At 36.1% G+C, this 24840-nt stretch overlaps 2 protein-coding genes across 5 annotated transcripts in view; one reads left to right on the plus strand and one right to left on the minus strand.

The window, feature by feature from the left end:
- The window catches only part of LOC128236992 (cilia- and flagella-associated protein 47-like), a 33948-nt gene extending 13569 nt beyond the window's left edge, over positions 1–20379 (minus strand). For 2 of the 4 annotated variants that reach the window (XM_052952160.1, XM_052952158.1), the window contains exons 1-37: positions 20086–20379; positions 19426–19580; positions 18556–18763; positions 18366–18412; positions 17925–18153; positions 17221–17387; positions 16918–17033; positions 16460–16723; positions 16105–16263; positions 15656–15872; positions 15292–15420; positions 14735–14887; positions 14411–14514; positions 13948–14127; positions 13409–13512; positions 13066–13178; positions 12530–12663; positions 11894–12135; positions 11512–11634; positions 11053–11262; positions 10588–10656; positions 10188–10269; positions 9698–9795; positions 9181–9462; positions 8550–8757; positions 7969–8167; positions 7498–7589; positions 7084–7316; positions 5768–5942; positions 5271–5523; positions 3619–3840; positions 2953–3163; positions 2474–2669; positions 1917–2014; positions 1307–1558; positions 829–1092; positions 91–108 (exon numbers count right to left, since the gene is read on the minus strand). In XM_052952160.1, coding sequence (XP_052808120.1) covers positions 91–108; positions 829–1092; positions 1307–1558; positions 1917–2014; positions 2474–2669; positions 2953–3163; positions 3619–3840; positions 5271–5523; positions 5768–5942; positions 7084–7316; positions 7498–7589; positions 7969–8167; positions 8550–8757; positions 9181–9462; positions 9698–9795; positions 10188–10269; positions 10588–10656; positions 11053–11262; positions 11512–11634; positions 11894–12135; positions 12530–12663; positions 13066–13178; positions 13409–13512; positions 13948–14127; positions 14411–14514; positions 14735–14887; positions 15292–15420; positions 15656–15872; positions 16105–16263; positions 16460–16723; positions 16918–17033; positions 17221–17387; positions 17925–18153; positions 18366–18412; positions 18556–18763; positions 19426–19580; positions 20086–20241 — 6162 coding nt within the window. In that variant the 5' untranslated portion in view covers positions 20242–20379. The remainder of the gene's footprint in view (positions 1–90; positions 109–828; positions 1093–1306; positions 1559–1916; positions 2015–2473; positions 2670–2952; positions 3164–3618; positions 3841–5270; positions 5524–5767; positions 5943–7083; positions 7317–7497; positions 7590–7968; positions 8168–8549; positions 8758–9180; positions 9463–9697; positions 9796–10187; positions 10270–10587; positions 10657–11052; positions 11263–11511; positions 11635–11893; positions 12136–12529; positions 12664–13065; positions 13179–13408; positions 13513–13947; positions 14128–14410; positions 14515–14734; positions 14888–15291; positions 15421–15655; positions 15873–16104; positions 16264–16459; positions 16724–16917; positions 17034–17220; positions 17388–17924; positions 18154–18365; positions 18413–18555; positions 18764–19425; positions 19581–20085) is intronic. The other 2 variants (XM_052952161.1, XM_052952159.1) reach the window with 2 other exon arrangements.
- A 173-nt stretch (positions 20380–20552) lies between these two features.
- On the plus strand, positions 20553–24386 carry LOC128236993 (dnaJ homolog subfamily B member 13-like). Its single transcript, XM_052952162.1, has 7 exons — positions 20553–20698; positions 21582–21688; positions 22003–22164; positions 22543–22700; positions 22920–23052; positions 23434–23605; positions 23966–24386. Exons 1-7 carry the CDS (start codon positions 20631–20633, stop codon positions 24117–24119), a joined length of 954 nt encoding a protein of 317 aa, XP_052808122.1. The 5' UTR covers positions 20553–20630; the 3' UTR covers positions 24120–24386.
- The last annotated feature ends 454 nt before the right edge of the window (positions 24387–24840 follow it).

Here is a 24840-nt window from a genome sequence, read left to right on the forward strand (position 1 = left end):
ATTAGAAACAACATTAATTGTTTCCTAGCTAATTTACACTAACATGTTAAACATTGAACAAGCTTAACTTTAGCCCAAACACGACCTTACCTCTGGGTCTTTAAATTTCTGAAAAGTGGCGGCATGTAATAGAATGATAATGTGAAACAGATGATACAAAACTACTTCTGAATACAACATAGGTGCAACACATGTATTTAAATTTTTGTTGTCTTTTTAGTCAGTATGGAATGACATCAGATGTTTTCAAAGCAGATACTGCAAATTAAATTAAGTGAGCATTACAATTGCAATCTAGTGAAGTAGCAAGACAAAACATCATGTGCCAAAGAGATCCAGCACTAGGGAGAGCAGTGCCAGAGAGAGCAATTGCCCAAGAGAGCAAGCTCCACAAAGAGCAAGCTCCTGAGAGCCCAAGTGCTAGAGAGAGCAAGCTTCAAGTCAGTTAGAGTCAAGAGAGCAAGTGGCTGAGGAAAGCAAGCTCCAGAGAAAGCAATCAACCAAGAGAGCAATCAACCAAGAGAGGAGCAATTGACCAAGAGAGCAAGCTCCACAAAGAGCAAGCTCCTGAGAGCCCAAGTGCTTGAGAGAGCATGCTTCAAGTCAGTTAGAGTCAAGAGAGCAATTGGCAGAGAGAGCAGAGACGAGGAAAGCAAGCTCCAGAGAAAGCAATCAACCAAGAGAGCAATCGACCGAGAGAGCACAAGCGCCAGAGAGCATAAGAGCGAGTTCCAAGTCAGTTAGAGTCAAGGGGGCAAGCGCCAAGACAGCGAGTTTCTATGACAACAAACTAAAGACAACCGTTAAAAACTTTTAAAAATAACCCACCTTGGGTGCGATGTTTTCCACTTGCGTCCTCAGACTGAATGTGAGAGTAGAGCCGACTGCTGACCCTTGGCGTCGACCAATCAGCACAAGGACAGCCTCGGCCGGTCTGAGGAATCGGCTGGTGAACTCGACACCAAGGGGCAGGGAGGACTTGGGAGGGATGGTAACAAACTCGCCCTTGGGAACCCGGAAATCACGGGCATCATGACCAGCAACCAATACCTGATACACCAGTGGCTTCCCACTTGGGTTTCTTAGCTTCACCTTAAAAAGACCAAATATTCAGTATATAATAGAGTTGAATGAAAAAAGATATTATGTTAATGTTAATATTATTTTAGTGATACAGAAAGTGATAAGTCCTTTTCGTTATTACCTCTGTATGCAATACTTAATAATTGCTAAAAATTGAAAACTATTTAAAGGTTATCTCCATTTGATATACCGGTACATAAACTTGAGTACATTCCAGCCCTACCTGTCTGGAGACTGTAGCATGTAGTGGCGCGGAGAACTCCACACTGGCTTTGGGCAGGTATTGGGGCAGGCGTTGGTACAGGTGGGAGCATAAAAGCAACAGGGCGATTGGGTTCGGGTCTGTAATGTCAATAGCCTGGATGTCGTAGTCTATCCCAGCATAACGCATGGCGTTCACCACCTTCAGGGCATTGTGCAGGCACTGCTCAGCAGTGGCAGGGTGCGTGTACATGTCCTGTAGGTGAGTCTTAATCTGGAAATAACAATGAAATCATCTGGAAATAAGTGTACCGGTAAAAATATTTATAATTCATACATTGAAGCAGTGCTTATTATAAAGCTTGCTGTTGCAATCTTGTACAAATAATCACAGCTTGTAATATTTTATGTACAATTTGAAAAAAACACATATATCTATCAGTGTAGCTAACATCTCACACCACATAACCAGTCATTGAAATATGAATTTGGATCATGAAGCTTTACATTAACGAACCTGGCTGTGTAAAATGAAAACTTTAAATATGTCAGTTAATCATTCAAAAGCACAGGGCTTTTGCAAACCTCTCACACTTCACAATAAGAACATGATCAACTGTGCAGGTACCTACCAAGAAAGGCATGTGGGCCCCGATGACTGCGCCCAGTACCAGGCCGTCCAACAGGTCAAAGTCGTAGTTTACAATCCAGCGGGCCGGGGGAACTCCACCTGAACATATATATATATAAACCATTTCTGTCAGATCATTCCATTCTATAGCCTCAATAATATAACAAAAAAATAAACAGTGCAGTACAATTACCAACACCAGTTTGTGGTCAAAATGATCACAAACTATGATGTGAAAATGTTTGTAAGGCTTGCCTAAAATTGAAATTTTACAAAAATGGGGTTGTTACAAATTTATGCTAAGAAAGCAATGGGGGGAAAATAATCTAATCCTAAATTAGAAGATTGTTTATATATATACCTGTGGTATGGTAAAGCCTTAGAGATACATGGGCAATAACTTTGCCACTGATGATGCCAAGTGAATCTCATATCAAATAATGTTTTCACTACAATAATTCAATATATAGATTATAGTGCTTAATGTTCCTCTTAAGAGACAATGACATGCATACCATTAAAACCTAATTTTTAAAAATTCACATGAAGAAGAGGCACCTTTAGTACAGTTCTGCCATACAATCTTCCTGTAGTGTTCATAGTGATGGTTCACCCAGGTCAGAATAATCCTCTCGGCGCAGCTGTAGATGTTACTTGATAGAGGGTCAGGGTTCACATCTGGCATGAACACGTTCTGGTCTGGGGAGGCAGTGTTTTTGAGGGAACGTGGTGTCACCTTTACCAACACTAGGGTCTAAAGCGAAAGAAAATATGGGAATGCCACTATAGTCATAATAGATTTGGTGAACAGTTTAACATGTTATTTCTGAAGAAACATTTTCGAATTTATTTTATACAGGAAACATCATACATGAACTTTTAGTTCTAGAAAATATTATAGTAGTTTAATGATTGTCATATTAAGCTCAACAAACTTTTCTGTGTTGACAAATTCTTCATACATTCAATCGAAACATGTGTCCAAATATTATACAGCTCATTTGACAATAGACTTTGTTTGCGGTATTTTGGCCTACCTTGAGTATCTGTAGGAGTATGTCGGTCCAGGCGCGTTTGGAGACAGCCTCGAACACATCATCATCCAGCTCTTCCTCTGCAGATGACAGTGCCGTCTCTGCGAGGGCGGGGTTCATACGGATCTCCGTCTGCATCTGCTTCCACAGGTGGTAGTCCCTACTGTCCATCAGGTACTCCGGCTTCACTGAAGCCACACATGCACCCTGACACCTGCAAGCATACAAGTACATAGTCATACATTTCTCGAAGAAATCTAAGCGGAATTCCTTTTTTTATTCTCTTTCAAACAAATAAAATTATATGATGAAATCACTACTGTTCATTAAAATTTATGAAATGTGAGAATGTTGTCATATAAATGTTCATTGCAGTTTAACCAGTAAGAGGACTTAGTGTCATACAAAACAAATCTTGAATTTACATCCCCTTTAATAAAACTATTTTGTGAATGGACTCATCTTTTAGGCAAGTCAGTGTTAAACTAGGCTTTATGTCAATTAAAATGGAAATTGCTATCTGGTCATTTTAACACATTAAATGCATGTGTAAAGAGCTCAGATTCTTAAGATTTCTCAATCATTTGAGATGCTTCTTATTACATCTGCTTTTTGCCCTGCATGGGTTTCCTGAAGAGGGTGAGAAGTGTTGAGTGCTGCATGGGTTACCTGAGGAAGGTGAGAAGTGTTGAGTGCTGCCAGTACACCTGTTTTACTCTCTCAATGGGGTCAGCTGGCAGGTGCCCATTGAGGGGAATCCCGGGTACTGGCCGCCCAGCCAGATGGCTTATCATATCATATATGGTCTTTATCTCCTTCTTCAAGTTGTTGGTGTCCCAGCTGCCTGACTTTGGGCTCTTTTCTTCGTCTACTGGCTTACGGCTGATACCACTGAAATACACCAGGGAAAACTGTCTTACAAGTTGTTTAACTTAATATTTGTATTATTATGAATGGTTTCACCTCTTTGTTTACTTTTTAATGTTTCTCTCCTCTTTAATTTTGTACTAATACACTTTTGTAGGAGCTTTTAAAAGGCAGCTTACTTTGTCCCCAAAAATAAATGAAAAGATACCTAAATTAACTGTATGGAGTAAAACAAAATTGCAATCGGCCAAATTACACCCACAAGTTACAACAAGTTAAAAAATGATTTTTTTTTTCAATTTCAAGATCAAAATGATATATTTATATATGTACTGTGGTAAAAGTGCATACAGTTTATGTAGTATTCAATTCTGAAACTGGGCATTCCATATGGAAATAAACTTTCCAAAATTGGTTCATTTTTCGATTTTCTTTCAACTTTAGCACTGATTACCGTATTTTTTTCAAATTTACAGTACAAGAAATGAACGATTTCTGTTAGGCGGCCTTTAAATGATTTGCAAAAACTGACTAGCACATTTATTTCAACACCTTTATATTTGTTTCTACATCTGTTTGTTAAATTAATTAAAAGCATCGAAATTCAAAAGTAATAATCTCTGATTACAAAATATTTAGCTTTCAGAAATTCTTATCAAGTGTTGCATGCTGCATTATACACATGGTACTCTACAAAACTCTGTAGCTGGATGTAACATTCAATGGACAACAAATAACATTTAGAAATTCTATAAACCATGCAGAACCATGCAGAAATACTGGAACCTGTAACAGGGGGTTGGGCATGCCTTGATTGCCATATGCAAATGAATACACACAAGCATGAAAATAACAATTACCTCTTCTCTATTGTACCACAAAGTAACCTAGAAATTTGTGATATCACACAGAAATGAACATGAGGTGAATAAAACTGCAAACTGTGACAATCTAAATCTACAGTCACTTATACAACACTAGACAGACTCTTACACTACAGGGAATCAGACAGCGAGGAATGGTATGAAAGTAAGTAATTTTACTGCAAAATCACATTGTTTTCAATGTATAATCAAATGCAACACTAGAAGTTAAAAAATATGTGAACTTGAAGAAGGATTTAATAAATAGTGTTTTAAAATATTAACTAATAACTATTAAGTCTCCTTAGTTAACTAGTTGATTCAAATTTACCATATGAGTTAAATGTTTTATGTAACAAAGACCTTAAGTTAATTAAAGCTTACATAGCGCTATAAAGTACATTTCATACAACACTGAAAGACCATGATGATATACGGTAACTAAATATAGTTTTATGTAGCCTTCTTTTACGTTAATTTCAACACATTGATCAATTGAAAATACTTAAGCAGAGAAATGTTACTGCTTGTATAACATGTTTATGACAGCACACACACGAGTGGTGGTCACCATTATCTGGAAACACTTACGTTCTCAGAGAGTTTGGTATGGCAATGGGGAAGGGTCCACCAGGCCAGCCCTGACTGGAGAACCAGCGCTGGACGGCCAGCAGAACCTCCATATGGAAAATCCCTTCTTCTGAGTCCTCATCTGGGAACATGGCCGAGCCTAATGAGCGTGAAGCCAAATCGTTCTGTCGGGAAAACATCTGATGGTCTGATCCAGATGGTGGCTTGTTCTTGGCTCCATCTCGGTTTACAGGTGTGCTGCCGTCTGAAGAATCTGTTGAGGAAATTTATATTTGTGGCATCTTTTTCTTGAATATGTGAGTAAGAATCAGCACTCTTGTCCAAAATGAAATGATAATCTCAGTGTTAGCTACTCTTGCTTTTAAAATAATTTATATTAATTCATATAATATCAAACATACATATATACATAAACACAAATCCTCAAAAGGCAACAAAAGATACCTCCAAAATCATTGTAAAGATTTAAGTAACCCTCAGAATAACTCTACTCTTACCTGTGACACTGTCAGAGGACTCATAGCTGGATGAGGAGACCTGGAAGTTTGAGCTTGTGGCGCTAGTGCTGGGGCGGGAGTTCATGTTGGGCGTCTGACAAGGGATAAACACTGCCTCTCCCAAGTTGTTCAGGCTCTCCTTTGACACCATCTTATGACCTTTGGGAGATCCACCCTTTAACAGGAATAGATTTCGTACTGACATGTGCTAATTGTCTCTTATACAACACTCCTACGTATTTTAACAATGTTCAACCTTAAAACTAGGGTAACAAGAGCCGTCGTAAGACAGCGCGCTCAACTACGCCGCTTTGATTTAGAATACAACAACGATGTAATAATACCAAGTTTGGTCTCTTTATGTCAAACCTAACTAAAATTATTCGATATATAAGGTGACTTTGATGCTGCCCTCCCACCAGCCTGCCCAAACAATGACACAAGTCATTCAAATAACTTGATTTCCCATTATGAAAATGTGGTTAAGATTAAACAAATATGCCTTTCAAAGGAAATAAAAAAAAAAAAAAAAAAAATAATAATTCAAGGGCCATAACTTGTATTTAGGCATAAAACGGAGTTATGTTTCTCGTTGTAAGATGGTCGTAAATGATTTTGAATTTTATTAAGTGCATTTAATGAACGACATAGAATTTTTTTTATTAAAATCCCAACTTGCCCTTAACTTTACTTGCCTAAAACTTTAACCTAAGTCAATCAGGGGCCATAACTTGTATTAAGGATATGGAGTTTGGTAACTTTAATGAAGGGTATAGAAGTTATTAAACAATATCCCAGTCTGCCCTAAAACTTAAACCTAAGTTCCATAGTCAATCAGGGGCCAATTTGTATAAAATATAATATGGAGTTATGTGACCTCATTGTGTGATGGTCCTGAACAACTGTGTGAAGTATTTAGTCAATTGAATGAATGGTATTGGAGTTTTAAGTGAAATTCTCAACTTGCCCTAAAACTTTAACCTAAGTTTCATAGTCAATCAGGGGCCATAATCTGTGTAAAGAATAATATGGAGTTATCTAACCTCATCATGTGATGGCCCTGAACAACTGTGTTAAGTCAATTGAATGTAGGGTATTAGACTTATAAGTGAAAATCCCAACTTGCCCTAAAACTTTAACCGGACGCCGACGCTGACGCTGGGGTGAGTAGTATAGCCCACCTATTCTTCGAATAGTCGAGCTAACAAGGTATTTTTTTTTAATGAACAGTAAGATCAATTGACCAAGATTTTGAGATCACCAGGTCTTGTTTAAAGGTAAGGAATTGTGTATTAGATTGAATATGGGCAGGGTACCTGTTCACAGACTATCTGGTGGTCAGTTCTATGCAGGGCCAGGAACGGATAGCAAGTCATGAGGCAATTATCTGCAGTGGCAGTCACCAAGAGGGTGAACGCTAGTCCACAGCCATTGAATGTGAAGCTGACATTCTTGGCAAAGGAGACAGGGCGTGGACTCGCAAAGGTCACCTTGCATGGCAGGCTGAAGGGTTCAACCTGACCCTCATCTCCACAGCATGGCTTCACAACTGTTGGGTGAAAAAAATATATATATAGAAATATATTTATAATGAAATGGTACATTGGATCTATGCCAATACTCTTCTTTTTTTCTCAAATGAAGGGGCATACTTGATATTCAACTTGCATTTTACTCAGGCTATACATGCTGCCTCCCTACCCCTATCCCCCATTCCCGTGAGTACCTACCCTGTCCCTCAGGAAAGGAGACTTTGAGGGGGCTGAGTTTGCTGCCATCTTCACACTCCACCTCTGGGGTCTCAACCTCAATCTTAGTCTGTCTGTAACATAACAATAATGGAGCATGTGAACAACAATATACCAGGTAAGGTTCAAACTGGTAACACAAGTCAATACACTACCTCAATATAAGCAACAATAACTTTAATGGTTTATACAAATTGAAGTCAGGTTAACATTCTAAATTAGTTCAAGGTTGACATCGCCTCACCATAGTTTCATCCAACGGAAATCATACAATTTCTAACAGTTATTCACTTGGTGTGTGTTGCATAAGAAGTTTGCTCTGTAGCAGTGCTCTGTAGCAGATTTCTGGCAAAAAATTGGTTTACTTGCTAAAAGAGTTTCTTTGTTATATGGCCTTTTTTGGAGGGCTGTCACAGATAATGCACTGCTTATGCAATTTGCCCTGGTACTTACTCAGTGAACTGTGCAGCAAAGAGTGTGAACTCTGCGCTGACCTCAGTTAGAAGAGGCACCGGGGTAAGGACGATGGCGAGTGGGTCGAACCAGAGGCGCGGGGCCTTGTACTCCGCAGCCACCTGCAAGTACTGGTATGGCTTGTCAAACTGCTCATTTAGGATCACCTTGAACAGGCCCTCATACTTCCCTGGGGTCTCTGTGAAACACAAAAGGGTATATTAAAGCAATGGGTAGATACTGGTAGGAGACATTACAGAATGGCAGACAAAGTTTACTGCCAAGTTCATTATCCTGAACGAAAGGATAAATTGATTGTTCTTCTTCATTTTTCCTCTAACATGTCTAACATTGAACCAATTCCAGGTTTCAGTTTTTTATCAAGATACAAAAGTGATAACTTGCAATTCGAGTTCATCATTACCCACATAAAAGTACAGGTGTATCAAACCTAACTTGCATACAGAACAATCATCTCCTGGTAAAATGTTTAATTCTCTTGAAATCATTTTTATCAAGCTAGTACAATTTTATTCATGTCTTATTTGATTATTTCCACACACTAAAAATTAAATTCTTACTTGGACAGAACATGACTGCGACTTGTTGTGTTTCCCCTGGCTTGAGGGAGCCCTCGATGTACCCCTTATCCTCACCTCCGGGGTCAGTAAAGGGGGCACCAGATGGGTGGATAAACTTAAATACACCCTCCTCAATTGCCTTGCTGTTAACGCGCAGGTCAATGGCCCATGTCAGCTCATTGTCACTATTGTTCACCAGAATCGTGCCCTGGAATAATAACAGGTATTCCAGTTAAACTGGCACAACACTGAACCTCTCTGATATGAATCATTACCATTCAACAAATGAATAGATTTATTTGTCACATGATATTCTTGGAGTCAAACAAATGCAAATGGACATGGTTTCAAAATATTTATTTGTTTAACAAAGTAGGTCATCAGTGAGGGCAATTAAAATCCAATTTTAGGGTCATATCAATTATACACCAATTATAATTTTCTAATAAAACAACATCATTCAATTAAATAAACTAGTAAGTGAAACTCTCCCAAATATTCAATTTCCTCTTTTCTATTCTTGAATAATTTGTAGAATATAACTGTATAATTATTCTCACAAATGCTTACTTCTGTAGCAGAGTTCGACAATATTTCACCACTTTTGTTCAAAACAGAAGCGTGTGCATACCTTAGACTGCATCTGTCCGGACTGTATGGAGACATCATGGAACGAGGCAGGAGCAAACAATTCTATCTTGTTCGTTGAGAGCTGGAGAGGCTGGCGTAGCGCTGTGGCGATAACATGCTTTCTGGGTGTGTCAACGGTAAACGGCTGGGGCTTTGGGTTTATGATGTGCTGCAGGGCATTCTTGTTTGAAGGGGCAGGAGTCGGTGGGAAGGGGGTGGGGGCAGGGGATGGGGCTCCTGTGTGGTTGATCATCACTGGCAGAGTGAAGTCATATGCTGCAACCTGAAAAACAAAGTTTATCAAAAATCAATAAATTATATTTATGTTAAAAAAATAAAGTGCTAATAAAAAATATTGTTACAGACATATAAAAAGAAATCCTTAGCATAAATGGTAGAATTCCTTTCTTCTTTGGCAGATAAACTACATGTAGAAATTGAAAATAGAAGGAATCAAAGCTTAACTAAAATATTGTGGCTAGCCTTCAACATTTGAATATGAAGTCAAGTGAACATACCTCAGTTGGCATGAATATCAGCTCTCCCTCCACAGTCTCTTCAGAGTTCAGGGTCACAGAAAACATGCCCGGGTTCAACACTTGGAATGTGTAATCATCTGAGAATGCAAAATCTTTCATATTATCTTCACTTTACATTTTGAACATTCTTTTAGTTTTTAGAAAAGATATATTTAAGTAACTTTCTGACACATCCATTTGAATTACAACAATCAGATATGGGTATTAACTATTAAGGTTATTATTTTAATTTTCAGATTTTGTATCCTATCAAATATGTTCTAAAACCAAAATGAATTGTAAATTATAATCATAAAAGTATCTTACACTTTAAATACACATCACAAAATGGGAAGCACAACTTTATTTTTAGTCAATGACACTATGATGTCATATTGTATGCTTATGTCATATTTAGTTCCATTTCTGTTAAAAAACAGTTCCATTTAAAAGACACTTATTTACATATAAAACTTATCTACATGTATACCTTGAGTTTGGAAACCGGGGAAATTGAGGGTGAAATCCTTAAACCTGGATAAGTCAAACTCAAGCTTGGCCTTCGACATCATCTGGAAATTACAACAATGTATGACACATTATTGTCACGTAGCTTGAGAACACCAGTGAAATGGGTCATTGATGTTATGAGTAAATGTCGATATGTTCATGCAAAAGGTCGTGGGTTTGATCTCCACTAGGGTCAATCTCCCTTTGGCTTTCAAACTGGACATTTTTACTAAATTTCTAGAATGATTAAAAAAGAAACTCAAAGATCTCTTAACATTCAAGCTAAAATAAATGGTATAAGCTAATCTAATGCTTTCAAAATAACAAAATAAACAAGACATTGATCTTTAAGGGTTACTAAAAAATATTCCTTTAAATACCCTGTTAATGAGCTTGAAAGGCATTGTAGATCCGGACCCACAGAATACACCTCCAAAATTGAATGCAGGCTGAAACACAAAACAAGCAGTATGACCTACAAAAGTCTTTCATCAATTGATATGACTAGCCAATAATAATTATCAAGAACTTATAAGGTTAAGTTTGAAAAAATTTTAGCAAGTACTAGTCATTCTGATATTGCTCTAAAACTTATAAGTGCTGAAACTTGGCGAGAAAACTGATAATACTTTCAAGCCAAGACTAATCATTCCCGATGCCTTAACAGCAATCAAAACTAGCACAAGCCCGCAAGCCCACAACTGTTAAAGTACTTGCTTGGCTTGTTCTAAATCTCAATTCTAAAGTTAACTTAGCAGGGCATGTGACAATTCTTTAAGACAAGATGCAATTAAACAGTTGGAGCCTGTTGATCCCAAAGTCTTATTTTGATTTCAAAGGCTTACCAGATCAATGTCAACCGTGGGTGGCTCCACCGTCCCGCCCATCCGCAGCTCAATGTTGCGACCTCCCTTGATCGCCACCTGGACCCGGGTGTCAAACTTGAGAATGGCATCCGGGCTGAGCTTCACCTGTAGCTCTGCATTTCCCCCAACAGGCACTACTCCATGGAGCGGGCTCACCTGCAGGCCTGGGAATGGGTTTGGGTCATTCACCTTAACAGATAAAAGTTATCATGTTATAATGTACACATATATGTTGTTGAATTCATGTAAGAATAAGTATCATTAAACCTCATTTGCTTCTTTATAATTAAGCTACTTTGAAAAATGGCAAATTATCTCCCTTTTTTAACTGACCTAAAAATACCACTAAAATTCCAAGAGGTTACATAAGTCTACTTAAATTTACTTGCAGGTTATAAACTATGACAGGTAAGACAAACACATTCACACTATACTGACCTGGAAGTATGCATGGTTGATTCCAGTATTGGCCAGAAGGATCTTGCGGGTGGTGCACAGATTGACGGGGACCTGACCAAAAATGATCCGTCGTTCCACAAACTGAACATTGGTCGGTCCCAGCTGAAAACACAGCAGTGATTGCTTACAAAAAATCTTCATTACTATTTATAACCTGACAGTGATAACTGAAACAAAATCTCCACACGAAAGCTTAGCATTTCTGAAATGAGTCTGTTATACCAAAATGTCAGTTGAAAGTCATGTATAAGATATTTTGCTTCAAAGCTTTGCCTAATAGTTCCATCTGAATTAAAGTTTATCACTAAACAGCATAATGTTTTACTTCTTAATGATAAAAATGCTGTATGTTTTTTTATACCTCTGCTTTACACCTGAGCTGGAGGGTGTTGCCACTGTGTATCATGAGTGAGAAGGATCCGTCCTCTGGTGCGAGGTAAGATGGGTGCCAGACCACCTCACAGTCCAGCTCCTTGAAGGGGTCAACCACACCAGTGGCCGGCCTGATGGAGAACGCTGTCCCCTTCTCACCAAGGTTTGGGGCCCATGTAAACTCAGCTGGGTAGTTCAGTTTGTTTGTCAGGGTGATTATGCCTCGGAAACCTAGCATTAAATAAGAACACATGTTTGAATACTTAAGTCAGTGGTTTGAATTTCAAAAACATTTATATTTAAGGTCGTATATCATAAGACTTAATAAAATTTAAATTAACAATATTAAAACATATTGGATTAAAAGGAGAGGGCTATACATCACAAAAAAATATGCCATATGAGTTAAATCTCTAAATCTGAGGGAGAAGTTTGCTGCACAAACTTTTGCCATCAGACCACCAGCTAGACCAACTGACCATATTATGACTCCAAAGTAACCTCTTCAAACTTTGTTGGGGTATAATTATATGATTATTACCATTAGTCAAAATAATAATAACAAGTTTGTGGGTCTCAGAGTTGCAATGCAAAGCTTTTGTAGCATAACCAGCACACTACATACCGGCATCTGCAGGCAGGCCGAATGAAGGCTTGAGTAACAGCTCCTCTGTGGACAGTTGCAGGGCCACAGGCACCACCTCCGCCAACACTGTCACATGGTGTTTGTGGTAGTTATTCACTGTGTACGTCACGGACCTGCAATCACAGACAGTTAAACATCACATTGAGGACATTTGACAAGTCTTTCCAATGATTATAGTAACTTTAATTTAATTGAAAAATGTTTTCAAAATTCTAACTCCTTGTCTGCTCATGTATTTAAACCTGAGTATTCTAATCTCATCAAACCATATTAACTCTTTTTTCCTACGAAGTTAGGCTACCAATCATTGATATTCTAAACTTTTAGTATTGCAATCATCTGAACCTATGCAAGATAAAAAAAAAGAATGACTTTTAGATCATCAAATATGATATACTCGGCCAAAGCAATTATAACATGCATGCTTATGTAGAATTGATTTCTTTATCAAAGAATATATTCTACGGGAGTACCAGTAAAAACCTTGTGAACTAATTGGACCATTGCAATGTTACCTCTGGAACTTCTGTTTCTGGTTCGACTCAAAGACGATGGGAATGCTGGCCTTAGATTTGGCAGGCACCACTTGGGATAGCGGGCTGCTCTGACGTAACTCACGACAATCAATCTGGAATGTAAAAGACAAGTTAATCTCAAGATTGAATGTGTTTTCTCAAAGGTCTACCAATTTCGAGTATGGAACCATTGTAAAGGGAGTTTGTACATATTTCAAACATTTCAACAAATTTATATATTGTAGAAAGAAGTGCATATATCCCTTTAGCCATAATTCAGAGTGTAAACTAATATATACTCCGTTTTAAACAGACAAATTTTGCAGTTGAATCTCAATAATACCTCAGCCACCACGAGGACATTCTGGTCAAGGTTGTTAACAATCTCCAGATTCTTGGTGGTGATTGACTTCAGGCAGACCTGTCCAAAGTCTAATAGGGCGGGGCCTAAATACAACAAACATAACTGTACTGAATTGGAATATTGTATGTAATAATAACTTTATACCCAAATGGGTCATTTTTGTTATGTACTTTGTTTTTCTCTCAGAATTATGCTAAATTGTTTTTGCAGAAGAAAAACCTAAACACATCATTCCGAAGATAATACATGTATTTCTATGTATTCACACTAAAAATACTAAAAGGTAATCAGAAATACAACTTTAAAGCACAATACTGCCACAGTATATATTTCATTTGTGCCATTATAATATATTTTTGGCTAGTAAGCCTTCAACATGGGTTGTACAAGAAGACAAAAACAGAAGAATTGATTTCAAGGTCAAACATTTTGATCTCAAGGTCAAACATAAGAACATTATTTAGTTATAGAACAACAGCTTAAGGTAAGTATTTTACTCCCACAACTCCAGTACTCACCAATGACAACCTGGTGTTGTTCTTGTGGTGTTAGGAAGCGGGCACAGTCTACTTTTTCCTGGCTTGTAGTGGGCACTGCATTCAGCCCATCACGTATAGGTTTGCCCGTTACCTTGCTCATAGTGGCCGACAAGCTCTTGCTGCTTAATAGCTTGAAGTCAGCATTGGGAGGGGTGGGGGCTAAACAAAAATTTGTGAGAAACATTAGTGTCTTCAAACATGGTTTTACATGTATACAAGCTCAACTAGAAAGTGTATAAAAATGTGTCGAGTTGTTGCAGCTTATACAATTTTAAAAGTTATGTTTTGTTCAAAATAACTTATGTCTTAATTCTGTACATATTTCATCTAAGTTGTGTGTGCATATCAAAGACACACATATTGTGACATAGAGGTTTTGCTGTCTATGAAATTTGATAACTTGCATTACAATCTCCATACTGAAACTAAGCCTGCAACTTACGTCTTGGGTCGGGCTTAATCTCATCCAGCAGCAGTTTCTTGGGTCTAATGCCTTTAGCAGGCTTAATACCAATGTCTGTTGAGGTGTTCGTCGCATTGAACTCCCTGTGAAATAAAAGTCATTTGAAGCATTCCCCAGTAATATATAGTTGAACTATTAGACATTTTGGTTAAATCTATTTCACTGCATGAAATTTCATTTTCATTGATGAATCTACAAAAATGTCGGCATATTCAATAAAAAGTCTGTCTGCTCTATAACAATCAGAGTCAAAAGATTTTCAGGGGGTGAGAGTAATTCCATTTTTAAATACTATATCCTCACCTTGCTTTCTTCTTGTTGAGTCTTCGGTCCTTCATTTCTCTGATTAGCTGGACGTAGCTGTCCCGATGCTTCCACTGCTTTACATTGTCATCGTCAATATGGGCATAATCTGGGTCAATGTACGTGTGACGCTTTGTACGCGTAAATATAGTCCTGGAAATGATTTATATTTCCTTAAAAGATTTCTTATACTGAAGTTAGATAAAAATAACTAGCCCCGAACAAAACAAATTTTATTGTTCAATTACATCAGAGCATCTTGCATGTATTATATCAGAATTGCATTTTTTAAACATGAGGTATGCATTTAATTTTAATGCAAAGAAACATTATCATATAATATAGAATGCTAATTACATAAATTCTGTATCAAAACCATCAAAAGATCCCATAACCTTCACTTCTAACACACAAAACCCTTAACCTCAAAAACACTTATTTTAGAAAGCCATGTGCAACTGCCAGATATGAATTCTTTATCTTTTTGTGCGATGCAACATGAGGCACAGTGCAGTTTTGTACCCTGATTACACTCCCACTCAGTGCACATGATTTACCCTGACATTGGGGCGTTTTCTACTTTTTCACCAGGAATTTGTTTGTTTTTCTTCAGTAATGTATTGAGGCAACATGGACACTTCAGCTCTGTCAGTTTTACTTGGTCCGACCACACAAAATCTTTGAAGCTAATAAACAATAAGTTCTATACACATGTGTGTCTGACAATAGGACATTTTACATAGCAGTCAAACCATGACAGTATTTTTCTGCATAGTTAGCCCTGATGATATGTACAAATTGTGAAAAGACTAAATCTAACATGAGATTTTTCTTTTTTAATATACTAGATCAGTAATTTTAATATACTAATTCAGTAAATGTTCATAGCCTTCATTAAATAAACGTAAAAGCTTGACCTACTTGTACGACTCATTCCTATCACTGGGCCTAATGCTGTGGGCACGGTCATTGGGGAAAGCGACCTTAGATTTGAGGTCATCCTCTGTGTTGGACGTGGTAAGGCGGTGTAGTTTGGCCGATTTTCCACCCGCCACAGCATTGCGGGGCTTGTCATTGAGAGAGGCAAATGTTGTGTCCACAAACATGCCTACCTCATTGCTGATATAGGGGGTTATACCTGAAAATGAGTCCAAATTTAATGTCAAACAATAGGAAAGCAAACCATTTGAATTTCGAGATTATATTAACTCCTATGCCAACAAAATTAAAAAGTTACATGTCTGTTATTTTTCAAAACATGAGGAAAAAGTTATAGTAAAACAGATGCTATTATTTATTACCCACCAGGTAACTCAACTTTAAATAAAATACATCCTTCAACTTAAAATTGATTAAAAATATTATCATACCAGGGTTGAACTTTGAGTTCCTGTGTTTGGTGATGGGGTCACTGCGGCCAAGAAAATGTATAGGAATGGTGTGGATGACTTGTAAGTGGGCCAATGTTGGGTTGCGGTTGTCAGCCACATGCCCGATCACATCTATCATTTGTTGCGGCTTAAAGAAACCTTAAATAAAGAATGTTCAAATTATTGGCAAAATTTTACATATATCATATCTATATGACAAGCCTTCCATTACACAAGTGTACATGATTCTAGCTTCACTTTCTCAACCGAAACTCTAAAATAGAATGATGATAATGAAGATATCTCTCAACAACAAAAGTAATAGAATGAAATAAAATGTATGTATATGCATTACCTGCTTGATTGGGAGCAAAGGAGAAAATGACATCCTGAGTACCCAGAGGTTGGATCTTGCCATTTGGAGGGTGAGCAATAAAGTGAGCAATACGCCTGAACTGGAACGTTGTGGGGAGCACGTCCGAGCTGTTCTTCAGGGTACAGAGGATGTCTGCATGCTCCCCAACCGGAACCTCACCGAAGTCATACTTGGTGGCTGGTGAGATGTCCAGCAGAACAGGCAGAGCTGTGCCTGTCATTGCCACCTCAATACACTTGTCATCTGGAAAACAATGTACAGGATAAGAATTCAGGTTTCTAAGCATTTTCAAATCTGATTCTCTTATAACAGAACTAGAGTTGTGTACACAAGAGCGTATTGTTGCTTCTAACAAGTGTATAAAGCTAAAAGATAATATTTGATTGTTTTCACAATTCAAACCCTACTATAAGCTGTGTAAATTTCAGTGAACATACCAGCCTGGCCTGCTGCCTCACTTGATCCGATGATCTGCAGTTTGAGAAAGAGAGCAAAGTCCTTCCTTGGAGGGGGACCAACCTTGTTCTTGAAACCAGCCTTCGAGGCATTCCACCTGAGATTTATAATTTTTGAAAGATATTATTCATCGCACACTAAAAAAATATGCAGAACTCTAATCTATTTACAATACGGTAATAGAATTTAGAATATGAATGCAACTTTTCCTTTCTGTTAAATGACAATATTGAATAAAAAATTAAATATAATGGGTATTGCTAACTCCTTCTTATTGCTTTTACCTTGGGCTGAACCTGAAAAAGACAGGTATTCTCTCGTACGGCTGGAGTATGCCCTGGTTGGGGATGGCAGTAACAAGGGATGTTAGCTCATTTGTCTCCCCTTGGACCTGACTTGAGTCGCCATGGTCTGCAAGGGCTGCCAATGTGTTCTTGGTCAAATCTATACCCTGTGAAATGAAAAAAAAAATCTTTGAAATTACAAGACTACTTGTGCAAGATAACTGGAATAAAACATAATTGACCATACAATTTTAACATTTGTGTTTCAAATAGGGGCAAAGTAATTTAAGGCGCACAATTAAGGTTGATAATTTTTTTAATTTTAATGCATTACCATGTTTAACTCATTTGACATTAAGGATCAATACAAAAAAATGCATATTAGCGATATTTTGGCGCTTTTTCAACTGTGGAATTTGTGGCCACATTGCTATGAATTGAAAAAAATAATTAAAGGCTAATATTTTTATCAATACCTAGATCATATGCATATATCTTTGTTTTGATCATAAAAGTCCAACGTGTTAAACATATTTATGCATTCAACTCATCAATAATGCATCAAACTATATTGTGCGCATTTAAGCATATAATTTTATCCAATGTTATCAATTCTTTCCAAATAATTAAAGCAAAAGGATCAGAGTAAAATATCTGATATAATATGGACATAACGTTCTTATGAAATTATAGCATAGTTTTACCATTTCCTGTGCAATAGCATCTTCATCAAGGATAGCTACAAAGTTGACAGGTTCTGGACCATTATTGCACAGTACAGCACACTCAGTCTTGTCTGATCCGTAGTAGGCATTTCCAAACTGTATACAGTTGATGGGTTCCTCTGTCTCCAGGGAGAGAACCTGAAGAGCCTGCTGTACGCAGTTTGCTCGGATGGTCAGTGCTTTCGTCCCTTCACCCTCCAACTTAACCCTATAAAAAAACAATATAGATTATTAAAACAGAATGAATAATTGAAAATCAAAAAGATTATTGTTTATTATTTATCAGATACAAGATTCATGGATTATTTTTTATTCTTTTAACAAAATGAATTGCTTTCAAACCTTATTCAATATATATAAATATATTTATATGAAATGTATGTAAAACTAAGAAAAAGAATTACATTATTACAAACTCACTTTACAAGTTCTTCAATTTTTCCAGCATGCTTGGTAACGAGCTCAATCTGCAAGTAAAAATTACAATTAAAATTAGTGATACATATTTATCAAAATATAAATACATGTTATTACATAACTTAAGTGGAATAAATTTTTAATCACTAAATAAATACATCCAATCTAGACTGGCAAAGAGTTCTCCACTTGCCTTTATCAGCTGTACACTTTTAGGTGGCACAGATCCACTGGTTGGCATGATAGCAATGGGCTGATCACCAGCATACTTGATTTTGAATTCTCCTGATTTAGACCCATGGTTTATGAGGCTAATTTCCCTTGCTATTGTTTTGCTATTAGCTACCACATGCCCAAAATCAATTGTCTGATCAATCTCCAATATTGGTTTGGTTGGATGTCTAGAAAAAGCAAACATGTGTTGGCCTTTATTTATGATACAAAACAAATATCTCAGTCATGAAAATTAGCAATTAAGCAAATGTGGTTTAAACTTGAGTATAACAAGCAATAACATACAGACTTACATAAATTAATAGATGCACTCTTACCCCAAAAAAGATTTTCCACAATTAATACAATTGTTGTAATATACCAAAAAGAATGAATAAATGTTGAAAACAATGATTCTTATAAAGGATACCGAGTTTAATTTGAAAGAAAGGTGCAGAAAACACCGTATTTCTACCTTATGAAATGACAGTTGATCACTGTAAATCTTTTAGCATTCACCAATCATTTAATATTTTTGAGTTATCAGCTACTAAATTCACGGTTACAATCTTGTTATCAGTAATTAATTTTTTCCATAAATGCATTATTTAGTAAGTTGTTGAAGATTTATCACTCAAAATTTATGTTTGTTGCACATGTGTATGTATTGATTTTGAATTAGTGTCCCTTTAATGATAACACTAAGTCTTACAGGGTATTATGTTTTTAACCTTATGTTACATGATGTATCACTAAATGTGTTACTACTTCACCTGAAATATATCAATATGATCTTTATCCATTTACTGAAATATTGTGAATCTTTGAAAAATCAAACATTGGCACTTACGCAACAATTGGAATTTCCACGACTTCTCCATCTACAGTGACTACAATACGATCTTTAAACTCGCCTTCTTCAGTGCTTCTGTACTCTATGATGGCTGGCACACTCAGACCTGGTGCAACAGGCTTGTCTGGATTCTTAACTTTCAACTTGAATTTCTGGAGATGAAAATACAAAAACATATTTTTTCTTTACAAGCGTCTTACATGTTAAAATATGGCATGTAATTCAGTTCAGATTGGTACAATTGTTTTCAGATTGAAATGTATCATGAGTGAGAACTAGCAGCCTGGTAAGCCAAGTTAGTAGAGCAGTGTGCTAGTGTTCTGATGGTTGGTGTGAAGACATATTGAACATATTGTTGTCCATATTGTTTTGGAAGTCTTGAAGGCGATTTATAAGCCCCGCATCAGCCGCATATTTCATCCCAGGATGACTAAGCAAAAATGTATGACTGTGCATATAAAAAACATTTTTTTGCGTATTCAATAAATAGATGGTCTTCGTTCAGCATAAATGTTCCATAAATTAAGCATGATTAGAATTACTGAAAATGTTGTATTCATGTATACAGTCCGGATACTACCCATGACTACGATGATCTCTTTCTCATGCAATGAAAACACTAGGTAGAAACTGATGAAAATGTATTGTATATCTTACCTTTGTTTTTGGAGCATAGTATCTGATACTTTTGCTTGATTTACTGATGTTGTAAACAGTGACATTCAGCTGTTCAATACTATCCGGGGTTGTGTCATAAAACGCCACATTTGCGGGACTAATTCTAATTCCCGCAACATCCTTATCTTCCATCATTTTTATTTCTTTTACGCGTAACACATTTATGGTAACAATTTATTTGACTTTTATCACATTTTAGGTAAATTTGCAATTTTCACATATCGTCCATATTGTTTGGGAAGTGTTGCCCGGAGTCCAGGTAGCACAAATCTTTTAGCCGATTGGTCGAATTTAAAAGTAAAAAATGTTTTTAAGAAATAAAAAGAAGAACTGGAATTTAAAAGTAAATCAATTTAATTTTGTTAACGTTAGTAAAGGTTATTCGTCATATACATAAACCTAGCATCTCCATTAAATGGGAATATTATCAATTCGATAATCCTGCGAAACAATCATTTGCATAGCTTTGTTTGACTATCGCATAGCAACGGACGCCATTATCATTGAATGTCCACAGAGTGAAAATGGGAGTCGATTACTACAATATTTTGCAGCTCACAAGATCAGCAACGGATGCTGATATAAAGAAAAGGTAAACCAACATTTATTTAATTATATTGTTTTATACATAACTGTATTTTTACTATTGATATAAATGATATGTTTTCTTTTCATCTTATTCAAAACACTACCAACATTTATTTAATTATATTGTTTTATACATAACTGTATTTTTACCATTGATATAAATGATATGTTTTCTTTTCATCTTATTCAAAACACTGACAACACTGAACTTTATAAGACGAACAGAACTTACTGAGTTTTTATAGTTATCAAATGTAAATAAACTATAGATAGGGGAAATTCAAAGCGACTCAACAATTAGAGAAAAAAGTTGGCAGAAAAGCAATATAATTATATTGGATTTCCATAACCTTTTCATCAATTAAAATATTGGTGCAGCATATTTTTGCATAATGTAAACCTTGAACAAAATTTGTGCTGTGTGTGGTCTTAAACCAACAACTGCCGGAATACTAGCTTGGCACTTGCACCAGCTGAGCGACTAGTTCTTACCCCAAATAAGAGAATTTTTAATGAATCTCCAATAATTTTCTCAACAATAATTGATTGAACCAGTTCTAAATTGAAGAGCAAGCATTTACTGAACTGACAATAACTCATAACAGATGAAACTAAAACTCAGAATATCGCTTTTTATTTAAAAAGTATTAATTAATGACTTCACACACATGTTCATGCTAAATGATAAAATGCTATTCACTTGTCTTCACTGGACTCATTTTCCAATAATAGTTTAAAAATGAAATAGGACGACAGAAAAGACAACACTTCTTTAAGGGAAAAGCATATTTACTCTCTGGCAGAATTTATAAAGCTGAATGTGTCATAAGGACATATGTTAACTCAAAATATCAGTTTGATATATTAATAGTTGTCTTTTTTTATAGCTACCGAAAGTTATCCTTAAAATTCCACCCAGACAAAAACCCAGGGGATCAAGTGATTGCAGATAAATTTAAGCAAGTCGCTGAGGCTTATGATGTACTTTCGGACAGTAAGTTGAAAAGAAGTATCAATTTAAAAAAACAACAAGCATTTAAATGTATTTTATCTTGGTAAATTTAAATGAAATATGATAAAATATTGATATCTATAAACGTCCAAAGCATACAATTCATGTATTTAATTTAACAAATGTACAATAGAACATAAGTACAAGAGGGTCTCTATCTTCTTTTTTTCATGGTAGACATTTTATATAATAATGAGTTAAATAATTATATTGACTCTTCAAACTTTATCAAAATGAACATTTTACTTAAGACATAAACCTCCTTATCTTTATCAGTTCACTTTAATTTCTTTTAGCTCGAAAACGTGCTGTTTATGATCAGTTTGGAGAGGAAGGTTTGAAAAATGGCGTACCAAGTGGTTCTGTTGATACTGGAGCATGGACACAAGGATACACATTCCATGGAGATGCAGACAAAGTATTCAGAGACTTTTTTGGTGGAGATAATCCATTCCAAGGTAAATTTCAAAATAAACTCTTGAGTTGTTCAAGTACCAAGTATCACGTCTTTTGGTTTTTTAGACAGACATAATTATGCTGGCTCAACATTCAATTTAATACTCATAATTTTATTTCATTTGCAGTTTCTTCAAAATAGAAAATTATCTGATCAATGAAAATAAACAATATATCTTATTGAAGCATTATGAGATTTCTGAAATAATATCATAAGTTCATTCATTAAAGCATTCAAGTTGTATTACCTGTAAAAATTAGTGTTTCACTGAATAGTATGCTACTGATACTATGAATCAAATGTCACTGTTGGTACGTATTAGCATAAAAAATTACAAGAAGTACAATTAAAATTTGTAAATTGTCCTCTGTTGTTGCAGAATTCTATGACCGTGTGGATGGAGACCTGAGCATGTCATTCGGGGGACTGGCTGGGCGGGGCAGAAAGAAGCAGGACCCTCCTATTGAAAGGGACCTCTACCTCTCCCTAGAAGAAGTATTCCATGGCTGCACAAAGAAAATGAAAATATCCAGAAGAGTAGGTTTAATTTCTTGATATTACCTTACTTATGATTGTAACAATGTGAATTTTTACATTTACTAGATATATTTCACATTTTGCTTTTTATACAAAACTAAGTCAAATTGGTTTTTAAAACAAAAGGAAAAAAATGTTTATCCAGTAATTTAATACTTTTATGGTTATTTTTCAACAAATAGAATTTTCTAACATGTCTTACATAAACCTTCAATGCAGGTAATGAATGAGGATGGGCACACCTCCAGTATAAGAGACAAGATCCTCACAATCACAGTAAAGAAAGGCTGGAAACCAAACACCAGAATCACATTCCCTGAGGAGGGAGACCAGGGACCCAACAATGTGCCAGGTATTCACACTTGCAGTTTTTAGCTCTTTTGAAATTTCTAAGAAAAAGTTTAGATATTAATTTATTATTAAGTGCTTTTGTTGTTATGGTCAACAGTGATGTGCAAAAACATTATGGTCTGATAAAAAATATCTAAGCTATTAACATGGAACTTCACAATAACTATATTCACAAAAGTAGCCAACACTATTGCTCTAGCCAAAAAACTCATTCAGTTGTATACCTTGTTTAACTTAACAATATGAACAATGATTGGACTCCACTTTGGTACTATGTTTGAACCCCTACAAACAGCATATTTAAAGTACGTAAAAAACTCTTAAATCCATAAATGAAATTATTTTTATATGCAGTTTTAACTATTTCATGTATCTTTTTCAGCTGACATTGTGTTTATTGTGAAAGACAAGGTACATCCCAGATTTCGCCGTGAAGGAGTCAACCTGATCCACACTGCCAAGGTGCCCCTTGGAAAGGCACTTACAGGTTGCACAGTGGACATCCTTACCCTCGATGAGAGAACACTGCACATTCCCATCAACGACATTATCAAGTAAGGGTCATCTTGAAGACAGATATACAGTACATGTTGTATTTCACATACAAGTGTAGTAAGTACCCCAATAAATGTCTGCTCAGTCAAGTCAACCTCCTAATAATTCATTTGTATTATAAGAGTTAGCGGGCTAAATAGCATGTGTTAATACAGACTTCCCAGGCTAGCTGCATGTATCCATAATCTATGTAGGTGGTCTTAGAAAAGCTCTATTTCAAACTTTGATTAAAGGATTCAGTAATGACTAGCCTTGGGAAGAAATATAAAGACAATTATGTCCTTAATGTTACAATGAAATATGATTTTTATTTTCTGCACAATAACAGCTTTGGTAAACTTCTGTTTGCTTGATTCCAGGCCTGGATATCGTAAGATGGTACCCACAGAGGGCATGCCACTGTCCAACAACCCCACACAGAAGGGAGATCTGATTATTGAGTTTGACATTGAATTCCCTGCCTCACTCACCCCAGAGAAGAAAGACCTTGTCAACGCTGCCCTGATACATTAGACCTTGTGATAGTGACTCCCCTTATTGTGTATCTGTGATATTTTGAATGATGTCTGAATCAACTGATTTGTTGTATTTTTAAAGGAAGTTATGTTATATATTTATCAAAACGTGGATGTTATTAGAAAAATTAAAGACAAAAAATGGAAAAGCATTTATTCCTTATATTAGAAGCAGTAACATTTCAAACTTCCATGTTCATTCATTGTCTCATTTATGAATTATTTATCATTTTTCTGTCATAAGTAATAAATATAACATGGTAAACGTTGTTGTTAAACTAAGTCTTTCATTGCAAATTTATGTCTTGCATATCTTCAAAAGTATTTGACTATACAATATATATAATATTTTGTTCATATTAAACAACTGTACAATGTTAAATGCTCTCCGAGCTTGCTTAAATTCTGGATTTTAAATAGCAGGGCTTTTACAAAAAAATGATGCCAAGCAATTATTTAAAAATTCTGGCTTGTTCATTGCTGGAAAAACTAGTTTGATCAAGCAAATTTAAGTATTGATATCCCCAAACTCCCCTTCTGCACCTAATGCCTGATCATCTGTGAAATTAAGAGCCATAAATCTGGTTCAAATGGACACAGCACTAAATCCTTCTTTTCTGAACATCACTGTCCGGAGTTTGAAAAAGGTAAATTTTAATGTTGTAAAAATGCTATTCTAGGACAAGATGGTGAAAAGTGATGTATGTGTTACAAAGAAC

The sequence above is a fragment of the Mya arenaria genome, chromosome 6, assembly GCF_026914265.1.
Source record: "Mya arenaria isolate MELC-2E11 chromosome 6, ASM2691426v1".
In the NCBI taxonomy this organism is placed as follows: Eukaryota; Metazoa; Mollusca; class Bivalvia; order Myida; family Myidae; genus Mya; species Mya arenaria.